The following is an 18988-nucleotide window of genomic DNA, read 5'->3' on the forward strand; positions in this document are numbered from 1 at the left end:
CGAGTTCACGCCCCGGTCTGGGAGGATCCCATGTGCCGCGGAGCGGCTGGGCCCGTGAGCCATGGCCGCTGAGCCTGCACGTCCAGAGCCTGTGCCCCGCAACGGGAGAAGCCACAACAGAGGGAGGCCCACATACCACAAAAAAAAAAAAACAACAACAAAAAAAACTAAAAATAGAACTACCATATGACCCAGCAATCCCACTACTGGGCATATACCGTGACAAAACTATAATTCAAAAAGAGTCATGTACCACAATGTTCACTGCAGCACTATTTACAATAGCCAGGACATGGAAGCAACCTAAGTGTCCATCGACAGATGAATGGATGAAGAACATGTGACACATATATACAATGGAATATTACTCAGCCATAAAAAGAAACGAAATGAGTATTTGTAGTGAGGTGGATGTACCTAGAGACTGTCATACAGAGTGAGGTAAGTCAGAAAGAGAAAAACAAATACCATATGCTAACACATATATATGGAATCTAAAAAAAAAAAAATGGTTCTGAAGAACCTAGGGGCAGGACAGGAATAAAGACGCAGATGTGGAGAATGGACTTGAGGACACGGGGAGGGGGAAGGGTAAGCTGGGACGAAGTAAAACAGCAGCATTGAGATATATACACTACCAGATGTAAAACAGACAGCTAGTGGGAAGCAGCTGCATGGCACAGGGAGATTAGCTTGGTGCTTTGCGAGCACCTAGAGGGGTGGGATATGGCGGGTGGGAGGGAGATGCAAGAGGGAGGGGATATGGGAATATACGTTTGCATATAGCTGATTCAGTTGGTATACAGCAGAAACTAACACAACACTGTAAAGCAATTATACTCCAATAAAGATGTTAAAAAAAAGTTAATAAAGCAATAATGTACAACTCTTTGGGCACCACACATGTTTAAATTGTGGATTACCATATTCATTTTCATTCTGTAAAGTTCGTATCTCATCAAGAATCTTTGAATCGTGAATTTAGATTTTTTTTGAGGGGCAGAGTTTTGGACTCTCTCAAGAAAAACAGTACAGAACAAATACAGAAAAGGAAAATTAGTTCTGTGTCAAAAGTACTATGTATAAACCTGATCTTAGAATGTTTTTATTTTTAAATTTTTTTCCTTAGGATAATTTAAAAAAGTCAGCATTGCATTTACCTCCAACAAGCTCCTCTAGACTTGGCACATGAAAAGAATACTCAGCACAAGACATCTTCTTTCTGAAACAGGAAGGGGGCAGGACACAACCTTTAAAAGAATGACATAGCCGTTGGGGGACACAAAAACTGGTTAGAACCAACTAGGTCCAAGATGGCAGACTTCCAGTAAAACTTGAGCCTCATTATATGCTCATTGTAATGCATTAGCATCTAAATGACACACCCACAGGTGCCATGACCATAAAAGGCCAAAAGTGGGCAGTGGCCCAATTCCTGGAATTCTCTGCCCCTTCCCCCAAATAGCTTGAATAATCCTCCCACGTGTTAGCCTATGAAATTACCCAGTCCATAAAAACTAACTACCCCATATTTCGGGGCCTCTCACCTTCTGAGGTGTTCCACACTCTGTGGAGTGTGTTTCTCCCAAGGCCATCTCACCTTTTGAGATGGACCGCATTCTGTCTATCTAAAAAAATCCACTTCTTACCTATCACTTTGTCTCTCACTGAATTCTTTCTGTGATGAGACATAAAGAACCTGAGCTTCGTTAAGTCCTGAGTGTGTGATCTCAATTAAAGGACAGTGTGTTCAAGTCCCAATCGGAGTTTTGGCTGGGGTCAAGTCTCAGCCCGTGGGCTCAAGTCCCAATCTGAGTTTTGAGGTTTCACGAGGATGTACAAAATAAAGCAATTGTAGGCTAATTATCGCAGTGCACCAAGCATGAACAACTGCTGCTCTGAAAGAGTTCAGTTATATAAAGAGGGCAAAAGGGCATTTAGGTGTCTGTCCTCACAGAAAGGCAACCATAACTTCTTCTATTTAATATTCCAAGTGAGAAATGTCCAAGTAACGTCTTTTAATACTAATACCTTAAATAGCTGACATTTAAAATAGACAAGAGGAATACCAAACCAAGAGGGCACATGATTCATTTTCTTCAGTCATGTATCTGGATTGAATATGCAGCTTTTTTTTTTTTTTTTTTTTTTTTTTTTTTGCGGTACGCGGGCCTCTCACTGTTGTGGCCTCTCGCGTTGTGGAGCACAGGCTCCGGACGCGCAGGCTCAGCGGCCATGGCTCACGGGCCTAGCCGCTCCGCGGCATGTGGGATCTTCCCGGACCGGGGCACGAAGCCGTGTCCCCTGCATTGGCAGGCGGACTCTCAACCACGGCGCCACCAGGGAAGCCTAACATGCAGCTTTCTAATGGTTGACTTAAGGAATATACATCCTGAAGCAAAGGTAGTTATTAAGGTTTATGAATGTGTTTAAATGGTTGTAGATAACGGTACAGGATGCTTAGGTAATTCTATAATAGATCATTTACTTGTGTTTTCTATTCCATATTTGACATTCAGGCTAAAAGTTAAACAAGTTTCCTAGACTATCCCTTTTACAAGAGAAAATTTAAATTACTAAGAGAAATGGAAACTTCTACAAATTATTAGCTTTTGAAATTCAAATTATTTCATTTACAAATAAACATATTTTCTTGGTAAACAGCTTCAATGTTCAATTATTCTGATAACCTAACCAATTATAATTTGATTTTTTAAAAATATATGCTAAATTTATTTTACAATAAGTAGACATATATGCACAGAGATTAGTATCTTACCTCAAGTGTACAGGTGATGAGGTGTGCAAGCAGAGAGTTAAATAAAATGCAGGCAAAAAAACCCAAACAAACGAAAGTAATATGAGGTAGGTGGGGAATCCCACTGGAGGCCAATCACAACAAGGAATAAAGACAAAACTGTTAAGGCTGTTTTTAAGAACACTGTTGGAGTTCTCATTAAAATTGTTAATGAAATACCTCATTAATGTGAATAATCTCTGATATACCATTACTTAGTAAGTGAAAGATGGTCCTTCAACATCACTTGAAATACTCTTCCAAAAAAAATTTTTTTTTAAATTTTCCAAAGATTCACAGTTTTCTTAGATACTGGATTTCTAATTTTGATGATAATATCAAATAACACATCCTCCACAAACATACATTTAAGACATGACATTTCTTTAGTAGTTTATCAAATAATACTTTATTACCCTTTATTTACTTAATATGCATAATTTGGTCTCCCAAAGAAAATGTAAAGTGTTGATAATGGGCCCCAAACCCTATATAATCATATTCAGATGATCTCAAATATATTTTCTTTTTTTTTGGCCGCGCACAGAGGCTTGCAGGATATTAGTTCCCTGACCAGGGGTCAAACCCTGGCCCTCGGCAGTGAAAGCGAAGCACTAAGTCCTAACCATTGGACAGCCAGGGAATTCCCGAAAATATATTTTCGAATTGAATAAGCTATAATTGTTTAGGAATGAGCCATTTTAACTTTTTTGAAATAATTTCAGATGGACAGAAAATACATACAAATAATCTCATATATGCTTCACCTAGATTTTCCAAATGTTGACATCTTATATTTTCTTTCTTTCTTTTTCTTTTTTTTTTTTGGCCGCTCTGCGAAGCATGCAGAATCCTAGTTCCCAGACCAGGGGTGGACCCCGTGCGCCCTGCAGTGTTAGTGTGGAGTCTTAACCACTGGACCACGAGGGAAGGCCCATCATCTTATATTTTCTTTATTAGAAACCAGCAAGTACTAATTAAGAACACGTAAAAATCTGCTCAGTGAATACCATGTTTATTTAAAATGAAGATAATAAAAGCACTCTAGATATTTCTACTTACAGTAGGAATAATAAAGACTCAAGTTTAAATTAAATACAATCCTAATGCTCTCAGGTGGCCTCGGCCTGCAGCAGCTTGAAGCAAGATCTCGTTCCCCAGTGAAGTCAGGCCATGGCAGTGAGACCACTGAATCCTAGCCACTATACCACGAGGGCCAGTGGCTAGTGACAAAGGCCCCTGGCTTGTCTTATTTGTAAAAATTAATTTCAACAAAGAGATGGAAATTAGTGAAACAAGTAAAGTGTTTATCAGGAGGGAAAAAAGTACGTGTGAATAGACACACATGGGTGGACTAAGAGAGTTGCGTCTTCGTGGTAGTTTAAATCACTTATATGGGGCATTTCTTGCGGGTTTCCTCTGGCCAATGTCTTGCTTTGCCTGGCTCTGAGTCCGTATTTGGTATAACTCAGTGTTCTCCCCTGTATGTGTGCACATCTCTTAATGCAGAGACCTATGGGAAGGTTGACATCACCTACTATGGGGTGGTGCCCCCTCCCTTCCCACATCCCCAGCCTTTCTGCACCTGTATAGTTGGGAAGATCTCCTTGACCTTGAGAATGAGAACTATGTGGTCTCTTTATCTTTTTTCTGGGTGGGACTCAGCTCCTCCCAGCTCCTGGCATTATCTTATCTTGGAGTAGCTGTCCACACAGGACAGATTTCAGCTGCTCAGCCTGGGGCCCATCTATATCTCCTGCATCACTAATTTTACACCCTTTATTATCTTTCAAAGGTCAGGTTTTTGTTTTCTTTCCCCACCAAAACAGAAACAAATTCCAACCCTAGGAGGCTACAGCCTGAATAACTGGTTTAGAAATGCAAGCCAAAAGCCCAGAAGGCAGCGTGGTAGTGTGTATAAGGGTGTTTCTGTGTGAGTGAGAGATAGGGAAGAGGAGGTTGGAGTTGGAGTGATGAGAGAAAAGGGTTAGAAAAGTTCTAATACAAATCCAGAGTGGCTCTAGGAGGACAGGTTTGGGCCACATGGAGGCAAACAACATTTACTCTCCAGATTCCACTGCTGGGAGTCAGTGGCCCAGAAGTAGGGTCTAGAGAAGGGAAGAATGGAAGATAGGAGGGAGAAGGATAAATGGAGCTGCAGAGGCAATGCCTAAAGGGGTAGACCAACTATGGCCGATAACTATTGACAAACTGCATTCTGTAAGCCAGACAGTATGTTAGACACTTTACAGACATTCCTTCAAAACCTCACACAATGACATATTATCTTTCTCATTTTACAAGAGGAAATAGGCCAGAGAGAATATATTATTTACTCCAGATCACTCAGCTATTAAGTGGCAGAAACAGAATTCAAAACCAAATCTAGCCCACTGTAAACCCAGAACTCATCACATTATACCTTGCCATTAACTGGTGAGGGAATGATACAATTCAGCTCACAATAAGGGTAAGTTTGTATAGAGCAACCATATAGCACTCAGTATACCTGTGGTCATCTGTTTGCTTTGTTTCTGTCCCTTAGATTGCGATCTCTTTGAAGATAGGACTGTATTTCTCATATTTGTCTTCCAGGTACCTAGCATACAATGGATACCAGTTCAGCCTTAGTTTTTTTTATTGAACATTTATGACATTCCAGACTCATAAGGTTCTGGGACACGGCTGGCTTCATGGATGTGCAACTAGTGAAGTTACACAGGACCATGTGCTCAGAATAGCACGTGGTTTATGCTCCATTGCCACCATCTTTAAATTCTTAACTTTAGGGACTTCCCTGGTGGTCCAGTGGTTAAGACTGCACGCTCCCAATGCAGGGGGCCCAGGTTCAATCCCTGGTCAGGGAACTAGATCCTGCATGCCATAACTAAGAGCCTGCATGCCACAATGAAGACCCCGTGTGCCGCAACTAAGACCTGGCGCAGACAAATAAATAAATAAAATAAATATTTTTTTAAATTCTTACCTTTATATTTGAACTTTTAAGATGGATAGGACAATGGAACATGCTTGGGATCAGAGGAGAGAGGGTCTATGTGAATGTCCACCAACATTCCTTGCTTCCCATTCACAAAAAGTGTTTTAAGTCCTGTGAGCATAGAATGCTGGTAGATGCACAGTCTCAGGGAGTTCGAGACTCAAATTCCCTGGATTCCATAGTGTAGGTAGAATGTGCACGCATGGAGAAGTAAAATAAATACAGGGGTGCTAGTTTTGTGCAGTATCCAGTGTTCTAGTAAGAACAAAATACATACGCCTACATAGTACGAATTGTGAAATTTCAGTAATTCTGCATACAAGCTAAATGTTCTTATGTTTGTATTTAAAACTGGTATTGCAGAATAGAGTGGCAAATCTCATGCTAATGAGTTCAACTCAATTTTTCTTTACTTAGAGTGACAATAAATAGCAAATTAATGCTATTATTTAATAATAGTATAATTAGTGATTAATTAATAATAAATCAATAAACTAGAATGATTAATGTCATTAATAATAGCAAATTAATGCTATTAATTAAAACATCATGACAAGTGGAAAGAGATACTACAGAAGAAAGGAGACAGCTTATAGTTTAGTACCTTTAATGGCACTGTCCCCCTGCATTTTGAACAAGGGGCCCCGCATTTTCATTTCATACTGAGATTCACAAATTACATAGGCAGGCATGTTATAGAACATGGCAGTGAATAAGACATGCAATCCCTGTTCTGGAGTTTACGGTACTTCATAATGCCTAGAAGACTAGACTGTGCCTGGAATTGTTCAACATTTAGAGCAAAATTGAGTAAAGAGGCTAGATTACCTTACAGGTCTGTCCAATCCGAAAATGACACTAACCACAGATTAAGACTAGACGGCTTTCCTGGTTTTATCATATGCATATGATACAAGAGGTCTGAAAGTGGACAAATCAAGCCAGCTCATTCCTTTTTGTAACTACTTTGGGGGAAAAAAAAACCCCCAAATACCAAAACTAAACTAGTTTAAACTTTTATCTTAACATTCATTTATCATTCAGCGAACTAAGGGAGAAAACAAACAAAAAAATTCGCCGCTGGTATCTCTTGTGATATGTTAACCAACCCCTGGGAGGCTGACACTTAGCTCTGAGTGAAAGAGTAGTTAACAAAAGTCCGAAGGGGAGAGGGGACCTGGATGTACTACGGGGTAACACTGGCTTCCAGTACAAAGGTTACACATTTTGAGTCTCGGTCAAAGCATGATCGTCTTACAATTTAACGCAGAGGACATTTCTGAAGGCAAAAGTAGACATAATATGACAAAACACACCTGGCACCGTACACACACGCACACCCCCACACACACTCGAGATCAGATTTTGAGAAGTCAGAGGACAGCTCAGCAAAGGCGAGACCACTGGAAGCAAGGCAGGTGGAGTGCCTGTTTCCTTGCAGTTCACAGTCATTCCGTTCACCTGACCCCACAATTTATTTCTTGTAGTTTGCCTAAATATTCTTGTCTACTCCACTTACCTAACTGGTGAGGGAGGCCTACACCTGAAACCCGATCTTGCCTCAGTCAACTCCGCCTCCTCTGGATCCGGGAGATCAGACCCCGCCCACTCGAAATAGCTCCTCCCCTCACGGAGATCAAAATGGCGCCCCGCGGGTCGTCACTTCCCACCTCTCACTTTCTTCCGGGAGTCAAATTGTTATCGCGAGACTTCGGCCTCACTATTAGCTGGGTCGCGCAGCCCGCCTGTCCTTTTCTCCAGCGCGGTGGTGGAGGTTGGTGGTACTCAGTTTATTGGGGTGCTGGAGGGGTCCGGAGGTTGCTGAATGCGGACTTCCTAGGGAGGGGTGGCGGGTATCTGGTACGCAGCTGAGGCCCATGCCGAGCCGGCGCTGGTTGGTGTAAGCTGTCCGCTCTCTCGACGGGTAGGAGAGAGGACGGGGGCTTCCGGGCCTTGTGGGCGGGGGAGGGTTTCCTCTTGTAGCCTTTTCCCAGACCCTTGCGTGGCGTGGCGAGGTCCAGCCGCGGAAGTCAGTGCCCGAGGGCGTAGGGCTCGTGGTTTTTGTGGACTTCGGGCCTAGTGGCTATACTGCGGCCCACAGTACACGTTTATGGCGTGGGCGTGGTGCGTTGTTAGGCATGTAGATGTTAAAAGGTGGTACAGACAATACACATTTTCTGAATTAATAGCGGTTAAGTGCGAGGTAACCATTGCTGACGCCGTTCTCCTTGCACGAGGTTAGGCGCTTCCTGGAGACGCTCGCCCCAAAATCGCACAAAGTGCTGAAGGGGAATTGTTAGAGCCAGTGAAGGGCAGTATCGTCATGTGCTCCTCGCAGAATCTCGGAATAGGAAGCCACACTTCCGTAGGAATGCTTTCTAGTTTCCGAAAAAGAGGTTTTGAGTCAACTTTAATTTTGATAATACGCTCAGATTTTTTTTTTTTTTAAATCTTAGGTATACCGTTAGTGCCATTGGATCCACTTGTTGAATTTCTTTTGGGGCAGTTATTTCGTGACTTATTTCTTAGATTTTGCATTTTAGAAAACTACGATAAAACATATACCATGAAATTACCAGGAGTCCATTGGATATTTTGCGAATCTGAGATCTCTGTGACCTTATTGGTTTCCTATGTTTGAAGTATATTGTTCTTGTAGGATTTCTTTCATCGTTGCTCATTTGTCATTACCAGGAATGCTAAAGACTAAGAACAGTATACAAGTAGGAAGAATGATGGCATCCCCGATAAGGGAGATGGAAAAGTAAAATTAGACATCTTTTTAAAATTTTGTCCAAGCTATTGTAATGTATCTAAGGAGATTACAACAGTGCCCTTTGTCTTTTTTTTTTTTTTTTTTAATCTGTAAGCCTTTCATCGAAAAGTTTGAGAATTCAGAACTTTTAAATTAATACCCATAACAGCAAATTCCAGACCAGGAGTTTGGATAGAGGTAGTTAATCCCTGCTGATTATTTTCCCAGGTATACTGAGGCCATACTCCACCTTCTGGCTTTGTATACAAAAGATTTTCGTACTAGTTCCCATCTGCTGTTGAAAAATGGCTTTTTGGCCGTTAGTTGAACATTGATACTCTTCATTGTACATTACTATATGGCTAAGGGTAAAATTACACTTTTTACACTTGTGGAAAACTTTGATACTTTCGTTGGAAATTACACTACTCTTCTGGAATCTTCCATTGGATAGATTAAGGAGGCAAAACTGAAAGATAGAACCTGTGAATAAAATCTCTAGATTTTAGGATTGACCTGAAATGACAGTTCCTACATGAAAATATTAAAGGCCTTGTATGTGATTTTGCCTTAATTTATGTGTAATTAATTTACATAATTGCACGACTACATCAACATTTTCATTACTCTGATACTAGCTGTTTGCATTTATTCAGGGAAACAACATCACATTTACTGAATTTTATATGGTCAGAAATCTGTTTAAATCAAAGGACAATTGACAACAAATTTGAGAGGGGCTTGGAGAACCCATACCAGGAATGGATTCTCTCAACTATGCAAGGGCATCTGACTCAGCTGTGGAGATTGAGAATCAAAGGTAAGTGCCTTTTTTTTTTTTTTTAAATAACAATCACCAGGTTTTTCTGGAAAAGAGACTAGATGGTAATTTTACTGTATTTGAATTACGGGGAAAGCATAAATCATTGTAGATAATGAGTGGTGCTAATGGTAATTTTCATGCATTAGAACAGAAAAGGAAAACCTGGTTTGCACAGGCCTTTGAAGTTTTAACTACTTATAATCGTGGGACATATTGTTAACTCAGGGAAACAGGAGTATATTCTCCGGGCCAAACTGGTGTCTTCCTGATTAAATCATCTTCATTTTATAAGAAGAAAATGGATATCAGTAGGGAATCTTGTTTTAAAATCAACTTGTTCTTATATTCCACATTATCAGGGATGCTGGCTTATGTATATGTTGAGAGGTATCTAGTCCTAATCGTTGTTGATCTCACTGGGAAAACAAATGAGCATTTCTAGTATACTCACTACATCTCTCCACTAGGATACTCTTTTTTATTTAGAGGAGGCTTTGTCTTAGTTTAGCCTCTGGCTGTGAACAAGGCTGCCTTTGTGGAACTTACATAAAGGAAGATGATTTTTTGGCTAAGTGCTATGGCACATGGTATTATGGGCCACTTGTGGTAGAGTGGTCAGAGCTAAGTGATTGGCTAGTACTGAGCCCATCTTATAAAAAATTACTTTGAGCATGTTTTTCTGCTTTGATTTGTAAAAGAATAGTATATTACTGGTAATAAACACTCAGTAATATAAGAGGGTACAATTACTCTTTCCCTGTTTTCTAGTGATAACTCTTCCTCTGGTAGCAGCTTATTTAAAACTCAGTGTGTTCCTGTCCCACCTAAAAGGAGGCAAAGAAACCCTATTAGAAAATTTGTTCACACACCTGAAAGTACTCAAGCAAGAGATTCATCTAGTGATTCATCTATAGAGCCAAGACCATTGACTTTAAAAGCTATTTTTGAAAGATTCAAAAAAAAGAAACGTAAAAAAAGGAAATATAAGCCAACGGGAAGATCAAGGGGAAGACCAAAAGGAAGGAGAAACACTAGAAGCTCACAAATAAATAAGAAACAATTTAAAGACAAAGGACCTGGCTTCCCATTTTTAGAATCAGAAAATGGAAGAAAACCATTACCTTGGAGAAAAATTTTAACCTTTGAGGTGAGTCTTTATATACGCCGATGCACATAGCTTAAAATGTTTGAAATGAGTTGTTTGTCGCTTTTAGAATTCAGATGTACCTGGAACATAGAGTCTTCAACTTTTGTAATACTTCTCTATACTGAACTATACTGCTGCTTAAATGCCACCCCCCTCCTTCAGCTCAAAGTTCACTTGGACTTCTGGGTGGAATCTTGCACTGGTAACACTGGGTGAATGTACCTGTATATGAAGTCCTCTAAGGCTGATTTTATACCTTGATCTTATCCTGTCAGGGCTGTAAACATCATTCCTAAAACTCAAATGCCCAGTTTTACAGTAACCGAAGTGAAACCCCACACCTGCCTTTCATGTTCAGTGGCTTTAGTAGATTTCATTTTGTTCAGATATTTCAATTTCTGACAGAATTACCAGACAAATAACGCCAGTACTTAGCCGTAGACTCTGAAATATTTGAGATAAGTGATTGTATAATTTGTAGTCACTTGTTCTAGAATCTGATATATTGGAAAGGATTAATACTCATTAACCTCTTTATGTTTTAAGGTGATTAAAATAGTTCTCTGCATTAAAAAATGTCTTAAGTAATGCCCAAATGATGCAAGATTTGTGCTTGTTTTTCTTGGTACTAACTTTGATAACTTGCTAGGTAGAACTGTGAATTGATAACACGTGATCTCCATGTGGCAGAGCAGTTAAATCAAGATCAGTAAGGACCTTCTTGTTATGGGGATCCTTGTCATTTTGGAACATAGGCATTTGCTGAGTGGAAGAAAATTTTTTTAAGTCCTTGACTTAAAATATGGTATTTTTGGTATATAGCAAGCAGTGGCAAGAGGATTTTTTAACTACCTTGAAAAACTGAAGTATGAATACCATCTCAAGGAATCCTTGAAACAAATGAATGTTGGTGAAGATTTAGAAAAAGAAGACCTTGATAGTCGTAGATACAGATACTTGGATGATGATGGATCTATCTCTCCTATTGAAGAGTCAGCGTAAGTTCTATTATGGATTGGAATAATTTTGGACATAGATTTTATAAGATTAAGTGTTTTTAAATTTTAATGTTGGTCCATATGCTATCAGTTTGTTTATACTTTAATAGTGATGTGAGCACAGATAAAATATTAACAGACTTAACTGGTATTGCTGTTTCAGTTGTATGTCATGAGAGTATACTAATTGGGTTATAAAAGATTTGTCATCTGAGTGATACCTTTTTTTTAAACTCTTTATTGGAGTATAATTGCTTTACAATGGTGTGTTAGTTTCTGCTTTATAACAAAGTTGAATCAGTTATACATATACATTGATATGCGTTTAATATTGCAGAGCAGAGGAGGAGATTTCAACAAATCTTGAACATGATGAATGTGATATTAAATTGGTGGTAAGTGACAATTTTATCCCACTTCATTTTGGGAGGACAGCTGTTGACAAAGGGAGAATTTTATCCTGTTGTGTTACTGTCTGTATTAAAGTTTTGAAAGGTTCAATGCCCTTGGTGCAGGAAATGCAAGAATAAAAATAAGAATTTTATGGGTAATTGGTGAGGACATGAATTATCAATACTGTATCAGTAAAAACAATACTATTTTAAGTTTTCATGTGTGGTGTTGCTACTAGGATATCAGATGAGAAAATCGGCAGAAGTTAATTTGGATTTTTAATATCCAGATGTAGTATCCAGGTTATTTTAAGTAACCTAGAGTTTAGTTATATGTAATTACTAATGCAGTAGTTTCAGTTATTGCTTAGTATTGTTATTTCTTATGCAGGAGGATAATTATTTCATAATAAGTTCTGAATTACCGAAGAAGAAGAATGTATATTTGGAACAAGAGGAATATACTGAAGAAGCTGCATTGCCTAAAAAGAGAGCATCAAAATCCAAAAAACACTGGACAGAGGACAGAATGGCCTGAAAATAGATAGGATTATGACTACCAGACAAGGTAAACAGAGTAAAGAAAAAGGAACTTTATGAAGGAAAAGATGATAAATGTGAATACATATGCCAGCCTTATGATAAAAAAGAACCTTGTAAGAAAATAAAAGGAATAAACAAATTTATAAAACTCCTGAAGTAGTAATTATAAGAAAAATAATAAAAACAGTAAGATTATGTAGAAAAAACATTGAGGCTGTTACAGCAGAGATAATCACTTCCCAAAAAATAAACGTCTTACTGTTTTTGCATATGGTGGTGTATTTCTGAGTAAGAGAACTTAAAGGTGCCATTTGAGCTTTGAATCAAAGAAATAAGATTGTAATCCTGAAAAGAAAATCTTAGTTGCAATAACCACTAATGATTGACAGCCAGCCACCCTCCTTAGAGTACCTGCAACTCCATTTTTATTTTTTTCAGAGAAATTTAGTGTGAAATGCCTATTACTGTAATAAGAACTTAATATTTTCCTTTCCTAACTACCTATACTATTTCAACTATCATTTTCATCACCACTGTATGTTGCAGATTATGCCACTCTATATACTGCATTTTACCATAGCACTTGTGTTTGTTTTTGTTTAATTTTTGGACAAAGACTTCTAGACAGGTGCAAAAATAAATCCTCTTTTGCAACCCAGAGCTCATTGTTCAGTATGAGTTTTGATACAGATAAGAAGGAACATGATACCTAAGAGAGTCAAGTGATGGGGGTGTATTGATAAAGATTGCTTCCAGGACTGTAGAGCTGATAATTTCCTTCATATCTTAAGCTTTTAAATTATTAGCTGTATTGATTTAGTACTCTAATTTTAACGTTGACATGAAACAAAGATGGCTTCTTTTTTTAGGCTTTTATCTTGAACACAGTGTCTGGATAATTTAAAAAGGTATGTCTTATGCTTTAGGTGAGTCTGGGTCCAATTTGTGTAAATGTGATAAATTGTCAGGATTTAACCTCCATAGGTTTCATTATTGAAAGGCATTTTTGCCAATTTTAAATTTCTGTTCATAATGTAATTTCAGAAAATGAATCTCAGGATTGACGTGCTTTATAGTGACATTGTGCCAGTTTCACTTCGCTTGAAGGAAAGGGTCCCAGAACTATAAATTAGGCAATTATAGTCAGAATCTTGGATATTCCTGCTTCAAGCACACACAACATATTTTTAACCTCCCCACACCCTATACAATATTGTTTAAAAGTTTATTGAAATATAGTTGATCTACAATATTCTTGTTGTGCAACAAAAACTCAGTTATACATGTTTCTATTATGATTTATCACAGGATATTGAATATAGTTCCCTGTGCTATGTAGTAAGACCTTGTTTATCTGTACTATATACATAAGTAGTTTGCATCTGCTAATCCCAGACTCCCAGTCCATCCTTCCCCACATCCCCCTCCTTGGCAACGACAGGTCTGTTCTCTATGTCTGAGGCTGTTTGTTTCATAGATATATTCATTTGTGTGGTATTTTAGATTCCACGTAGAAGTGATATCCTGTGGTATTTGTATTTCTATTTTTGACTTACTTAGTATGATAATCTCTAGGTCCATCCATGTTGCTGCAGATGGCATTATTTCATGCTTTTTCATGGCTGAGTAATATTCCATTTTGTGTGTGTGTGCGTGTGCGCGCGCGTGCCACATCTTTATCCATCTCTTGATGGACATTTAGGTTGCTTCCATGTCCTGGCTACTGTAAACAGCGTTGCAATGCATGTATCCTCTCATCATGGCTGAGTAATATTCCATTGTGTGTGTGTGTGTGTGTGCGCGTGCGTGCGCGCGCGCCACATCTTTATCCATCTCTTGATGGACATTTAGGTTGCTTCCATGTCCTGGCTACTGTAAACAGCGTTGCAATGCATGTATCCTCTCAAACCATGTTTTTCTCTGGATATATGCCCAGGAGTGGGATTGCTAGATCATATGGTAGCTCTGTTTTCAGTTTGAGGAACCGCTATACTGTTTTCCAAACGACTGTACCAGTTTAAATTCCCACCAACAGTGTAGGGGGAGGTGTTCCTTTTTCTCCAACACCCTCTCCAGCATGTATTATTTGTAGACTTTTTGTTTGTTTGTTTGTTTTTGCGGTACGTGGGCCTCTCACTGCTGTGGCCTCTCCCATTGCAGAGCGCAGGCTCAGCGGCCACGGCTCACAGGCCCAGCCGCTCCGCGGCACGTGGGATCTTCCCGGACCAGGGCACGAACCCGCATCCCCTGCATCGGCAGGCGGACCCTCAACCACTGCGCCACCAGGGAAGCCCTTATTTGTAGACTTTTTGATGATGGCCCCATTCTTAGTGGTGTGAGGTAGTACTTCATTATATTTGCATTTCTAATAATCAGCAATGATGAGCATCTTTTCATGTGTCTGTGTATGCCTTCTTTGGAGAAATGTCTATTTAGGTCTTCTGCCAATTTTTTGATTGGGTGGTTTTTTTGGTTATTGAATTGTACTATCCAATAGTTTTATTTTTATTTATTTTTAAAATTTTCTGGCCATGGCCCTACTCTATATACTTCATTACATCTGGACTGAACATGTTTACTAAACACGTCGTATGTTTTCAAATTCTTCCTTCCCTTCAAATTTGGGTGTACCAAAATTGATGTTCTGCTGTTAATTCACCCTCACATGATGTGAAGAATTCCCAAATAACTTTTCTTGAAAACCTCATGACCTAAATGAGATGAAATGTTGCTCCTAAAGATTATTTTATTTAATGTTATGCATGTTAATATGCTGAATAATTTAATAGATTATAATTTTGATTTAATCTGACCTTTGTTATTTAGATTTGCAGAAGGGATATATTTTTCATACACTTGTTTGGCCAGTGCATTCTTTTATTTTTGGCTGCACCAAGTGGCTTGTAGATCTTAGTTCCCAGACCAGGGATTGAACCATGCCACCTGCAGTGGAAGCGTGGACTCCTAACCACTGTACATCAGGGAAGTCCCTACAGTGTTTTTAATGAATGCATAATGTAAAATGAGGTAGAAGATTTAAAAGTATAATGCTAGAAATGACTACACAGGACACAAAATTTCGTTAATCTGAATGATATAAAGTTTAATTAAATACACCCAGTTTGCCTTCAACGATTCCCCAATGGTCAGAACATCAGCCACATTAACATTTTCTGTATTTTTATAATATCAACTAATGAGAAAATGCTTTTATATAGTTCTTAAATTAAGGCAAAAATTCAGTTAAAGTAAAAATTTTGCAGTAATCTGGGAATTGCATAGGCAAAATACATTGCAGTAATGAAGTTCTTAAAATCAAGCTTAAATTTATATGTGGAACTTTTCCTTTGTTTGGTTCATGTATAATAGCTAATAAGTACTTGGCATTTTTTTATCTGTTAGTATAATGCTATCTTGTCTAAGCATTGTTAAAATACCTACCATGTGATTAATTCATGGGATGATTTCCTTAAATTTCTTTAACATCCTTTGTGATGTCTGACTGTTACTGCACAGTTTTGAACTCATCTAAGAGACTGGAGCTCTTTCAAATAACTGTTCTCTTGTGGACTTGTTTATACTTTTTAAAAAGTAAGCAGTGGTTGAGGTCTATCCCGATGGGGCTTTTTCTGTAAACCTACATCGTTGGAAACGCCTCATAGATTAACTGTGTGGTTTCCTTTACTCATAGAACTACCTGTTAGATCTGTGGGAAAGAACTACAAGACAGAGTTGCCAAGTAAACTGTGAAAAACCTAACAGACTTTTTATCTTAGGTATTGGCATATCCCAGTGATCTGTACTGTTCTAGGGTGTGATGGCTTAGGTAAGTTTTAATCAGTGTAATTTGTGCGGGGGTGGGGGGCGACCATTCCAGTTCAGATGATGAATTTAACCGTTCAACTGCTGAATGATACAGACATGAACTAAAACTTAATTCTGATAGAGCTGAGTATGCTTAATATCTAAATATTTTAAGTTAATATATTGAGGTTTTAATTTTTAATCACATGAGTATGGTATCCATCTTTTTATTTGATATTTTATCTGCAGGAGTGAATATGATTTGAACCTAATACATTTTTAGAGGTAAGTGGAATATTTAATTTCTATTCAAAGTAAGGATTCAGAAGTTCTGAAAAGAATGTAAATTTTGAGGGTAGCATTCCATTACTGTTGTGATTGCTAGTTAATTAGATATAAAACAATTATCAGGATTTTGGCCAAAAATACTGCTGTAATTGTGTTTACAGAATTGGAAAAAAAAATTAAGAGACAGCACTGACATGTAAATATGTATAATCGGATAGTTTTCCTATGTAAGTTCTATAGGTATAGAGAGGGTAAAGGTAGCAATGGCTAGGTTCATAGTTTAAAATGGAGTTAATGTAGTCTCATTGGAATGACAAATTAACATGTTACAAGAACTTAAATTTTTAGAGATGTGTGAAGATAATATTTCTCAGATAGTAACATTACAAACTTGAGGGGTTTTTCTGGTTCAGTCATAATTGCACTGCATGGTATCTGCATTCAGCAGTTTGTTCCTGCTGGGTGTTCAAAGGACAGTGCAATATAAATTCAGTATTTGGCATCGTTGGTTTTCTTGACTTTGTGCATGTTAGACCTGGTATTTCCACTGATACAGTATTCCTATAGTTTCTCATACTGTTCAGTTTGACGGTCTTCAATAGTAACTAATACTATTTTTCTAGGGTGTCAAATTCATAACCAGGCAGATCCATCTCCTGACCCTAAACATGTAAGGCTTTCTATTTCTGTTGCTTCTAGTAGCTTTCCTTCCTTGATAGCATTGTTAGCAAAACAGCAGAACTTCTATACAAGTGCAGAAGCCTTTTGCACAGTGTATATATAAGCTTGAGAGAAATGTTTATAAAGCCTCATACTATTGAAAATGGGCACTGTTGTTCATGGTGCCTGTAAATTGTTAATGTGGCTACATTGAGAACACAGGTTTTGCTTCCATCACTGTAATTTTATTGCGGTGGTGACAATGAGACCTGCAACATTTTTTTTTTTTTTTTTTTTTTGGCTAGGCTGATGAGTAAAAATTGGATATAACAAGGCTTTTCAGTATTAGAAAAGATGAAGGGATAAATAGCAACGTACTTGCTATATTTAATTTCTAGAGTCCTAAAGTAAATTGCTTGAGGAAATTGGATCCCAAAGATTACAGGTATGATTTTCATTTCATTTTTTTCCCTTGTATTTAATGAAAAAGACTATAATGAAGTTAAAAAGGCCATTAGTTGTTTTACTATTTACCAGTGACGTATGATGTCATGATGATGGGCAAAATGTTCAACTGCTCTGAGTGGGCTGAATGAAAATAGCCTTTCTGAACATCCATCTTACATAAAGCTATATATTTTAAAACATGAAAGCTCTAAGATAAAAGTTGCCTGAAACATGCATGTTTGAAAACAATCAGCTAAATTTAGGTATGAATGAAAATGGAACCTCATCAGTCTCAGTTGCCATTACAATCTTTTTCTGTAGGTGGGGAATTTTGAAGTGTGTCCATATTTCATTGGAGATCAAAGAAGCCTAACTAAAAGAATTGTGGTAAGTTTTTTTATTTTACCACACCAAATTATTTGTCAGGTTTTAATGGTCATTACCAAGGCTTTTAGAATGCAGTTTCTCATTTGCTGTGGACATGACCATAAAAAAAGTTTCCCACTAGGTTTTATTTCTGCTACTTTGTAGCATTCAGCCTGTTGGGAACATTTTATTATTTACTTGTATTTCCATTGCTTAGGTCAGCACTGTTCCAGTATAAATAGAACACAAGCCATTTTTTCTAATTAGATTTTTACAGTACCTATACATGGGTAGTGACTATTATATTGAACAGTGTGTGCCTAGATTGCTGGAGTTCTTTGTTTAATCCTGGGCTTTTAGTTTATTACATTACAGGTTGCCTGGTTACTAAAGGAGGGGAGGCTGGCTTCAGAATTTTACATGAGCATCTCTGAAAATGGACCCTTATCTTTATATTTGTTATACAGGGCTGACTCACATGATAACTTCTTTTTGAAAGGTATGTACACATAACATTAAAGAAAATAATTTTATAGGTCATTTCAAAGAGGGCTGATGGGACCAAATCCAGGAGCTCTTTACGCTGTGACCAAAGACTGAGTTCTCCACTGGATATAATAGTAACTTGATAGTGCTATGTTTTCCGGATGGAGATACAAGCCACTCCTGCTAGGGAAAGTAAAAATAAATGTAAATATCTTCCAACTTTAACCAATGTCTACTCTCTTCTTTAGGGCTATTTTATCTTGAAGATTATGAGTTTGGCGGAACTAAGGTGATTGGCAGTGGAAAGAATCAGAACGTGTGAAATTCCTTAAAAATTTATTGACTTAAATAACTTTGTGTTACACATAATTAAAAAAAAAACCCTTTACACTTTGTGGAAAGTCAGCATGTATTTTTGGCTCGAAGTTTCTCTAATGTTTTCTGTAGAGGGAATAATAACGTTTATCAGTTGTAGTTCTGATGT

At 38.0% G+C, this 18988-nt stretch overlaps 3 protein-coding genes and 8 non-coding genes across 27 annotated transcripts in view; 9 read left to right on the forward strand and 2 right to left on the reverse strand.

The window, feature by feature from the left end:
• Positions 1-7452, reverse strand: part of C16H11orf54 (chromosome 16 C11orf54 homolog) — a 34633-nt gene extending 27181 nt beyond the window's left edge. For 2 of the 7 annotated variants that reach the window (XM_028501298.2, XM_028501297.2), the window contains exons 1-2: positions 7315-7365; positions 5307-5396 (exon numbers count right to left, since the gene is read on the reverse strand). In XM_028501298.2, the coding sequence (XP_028357099.1) occupies positions 5307-5379 (73 nt within the window). In that variant the 5' untranslated portion in view covers positions 5380-5396; positions 7315-7365. Of the gene's footprint in view, positions 1-1160; positions 1223-5306; positions 5397-5783; positions 6090-7314 lie in introns of those variants that run through there. The other 5 variants (XM_007117562.4, XM_007117560.4, XM_007117559.4 and 2 more) reach the window with 5 other exon arrangements.
• Positions 7453-7486: 34 nt separating this feature from the next.
• Positions 7487-18894, forward strand: TAF1D (TATA-box binding protein associated factor, RNA polymerase I subunit D). Its single transcript, XM_055091696.1, is given in 9 exon segments — positions 7487-7569; positions 9207-9370; positions 10142-10520; positions 11343-11518; positions 11856-11913; positions 12302-12418; positions 12421-12478; positions 18486-18517; positions 18753-18894. Coding segments are annotated over 7 exon segments (876 nt in total). The 5' UTR covers positions 7487-7569; positions 9207-9311; the 3' UTR covers positions 18515-18517; positions 18753-18894.
• Positions 13032-13158, forward strand: LOC112067012 (small nucleolar RNA SNORA40). The gene has a single exon (XR_002893030.1). It is a non-coding gene; the product is annotated as a small nucleolar RNA SNORA40 (small nucleolar RNA).
• Positions 16055-16185, forward strand: LOC112067009 (small nucleolar RNA SNORA18). The gene has a single exon (XR_002893027.1). It is a non-coding gene; the product is annotated as a small nucleolar RNA SNORA18 (small nucleolar RNA).
• On the forward strand, positions 16330-16401 carry LOC112067013 (small nucleolar RNA SNORD5). The gene has a single exon (XR_002893031.1). It is a non-coding gene; the product is annotated as a small nucleolar RNA SNORD5 (small nucleolar RNA).
• On the forward strand, positions 16966-17103 carry LOC112067002 (small nucleolar RNA SNORA8). The gene has a single exon (XR_002893020.1). It is a non-coding gene; the product is annotated as a small nucleolar RNA SNORA8 (small nucleolar RNA).
• Positions 17351-17485, forward strand: LOC112067005 (small nucleolar RNA SNORA1). The gene has a single exon (XR_002893023.1). It is a non-coding gene; the product is annotated as a small nucleolar RNA SNORA1 (small nucleolar RNA).
• Positions 17750-17822, forward strand: LOC112067001 (small nucleolar RNA Z40). Its single transcript, XR_002893019.1, has one exon. It is a non-coding gene; the product is annotated as a small nucleolar RNA Z40 (small nucleolar RNA).
• On the forward strand, positions 18086-18206 carry LOC112067008 (small nucleolar RNA SNORA32). Its single transcript, XR_002893026.1, has one exon. It is a non-coding gene; the product is annotated as a small nucleolar RNA SNORA32 (small nucleolar RNA).
• On the forward strand, positions 18553-18679 carry LOC112067004 (small nucleolar RNA SNORA25). Its single transcript, XR_002893022.1, has one exon. It is a non-coding gene; the product is annotated as a small nucleolar RNA SNORA25 (small nucleolar RNA).
• Positions 18848-18988, reverse strand: part of CEP295 (centrosomal protein 295) — a 47448-nt gene continuing 47307 nt past the window's right edge. For all 11 annotated transcript variants that reach the window (XM_055091688.1, XM_055091686.1, XM_055091685.1 and 8 more), the window contains one exon: positions 18848-18945. In XM_055091688.1, the coding sequence (XP_054947663.1) occupies positions 18907-18945 (39 nt within the window). In that variant the 3' untranslated portion in view covers positions 18848-18906. The remainder of the gene's footprint in view (positions 18946-18988) is intronic.

This window comes from Physeter macrocephalus, chromosome 16 (assembly GCF_002837175.3).
Source record: "Physeter macrocephalus isolate SW-GA chromosome 16, ASM283717v5, whole genome shotgun sequence".
Taxonomy (NCBI): Eukaryota; Metazoa; Chordata; class Mammalia; order Artiodactyla; family Physeteridae; genus Physeter; species Physeter macrocephalus.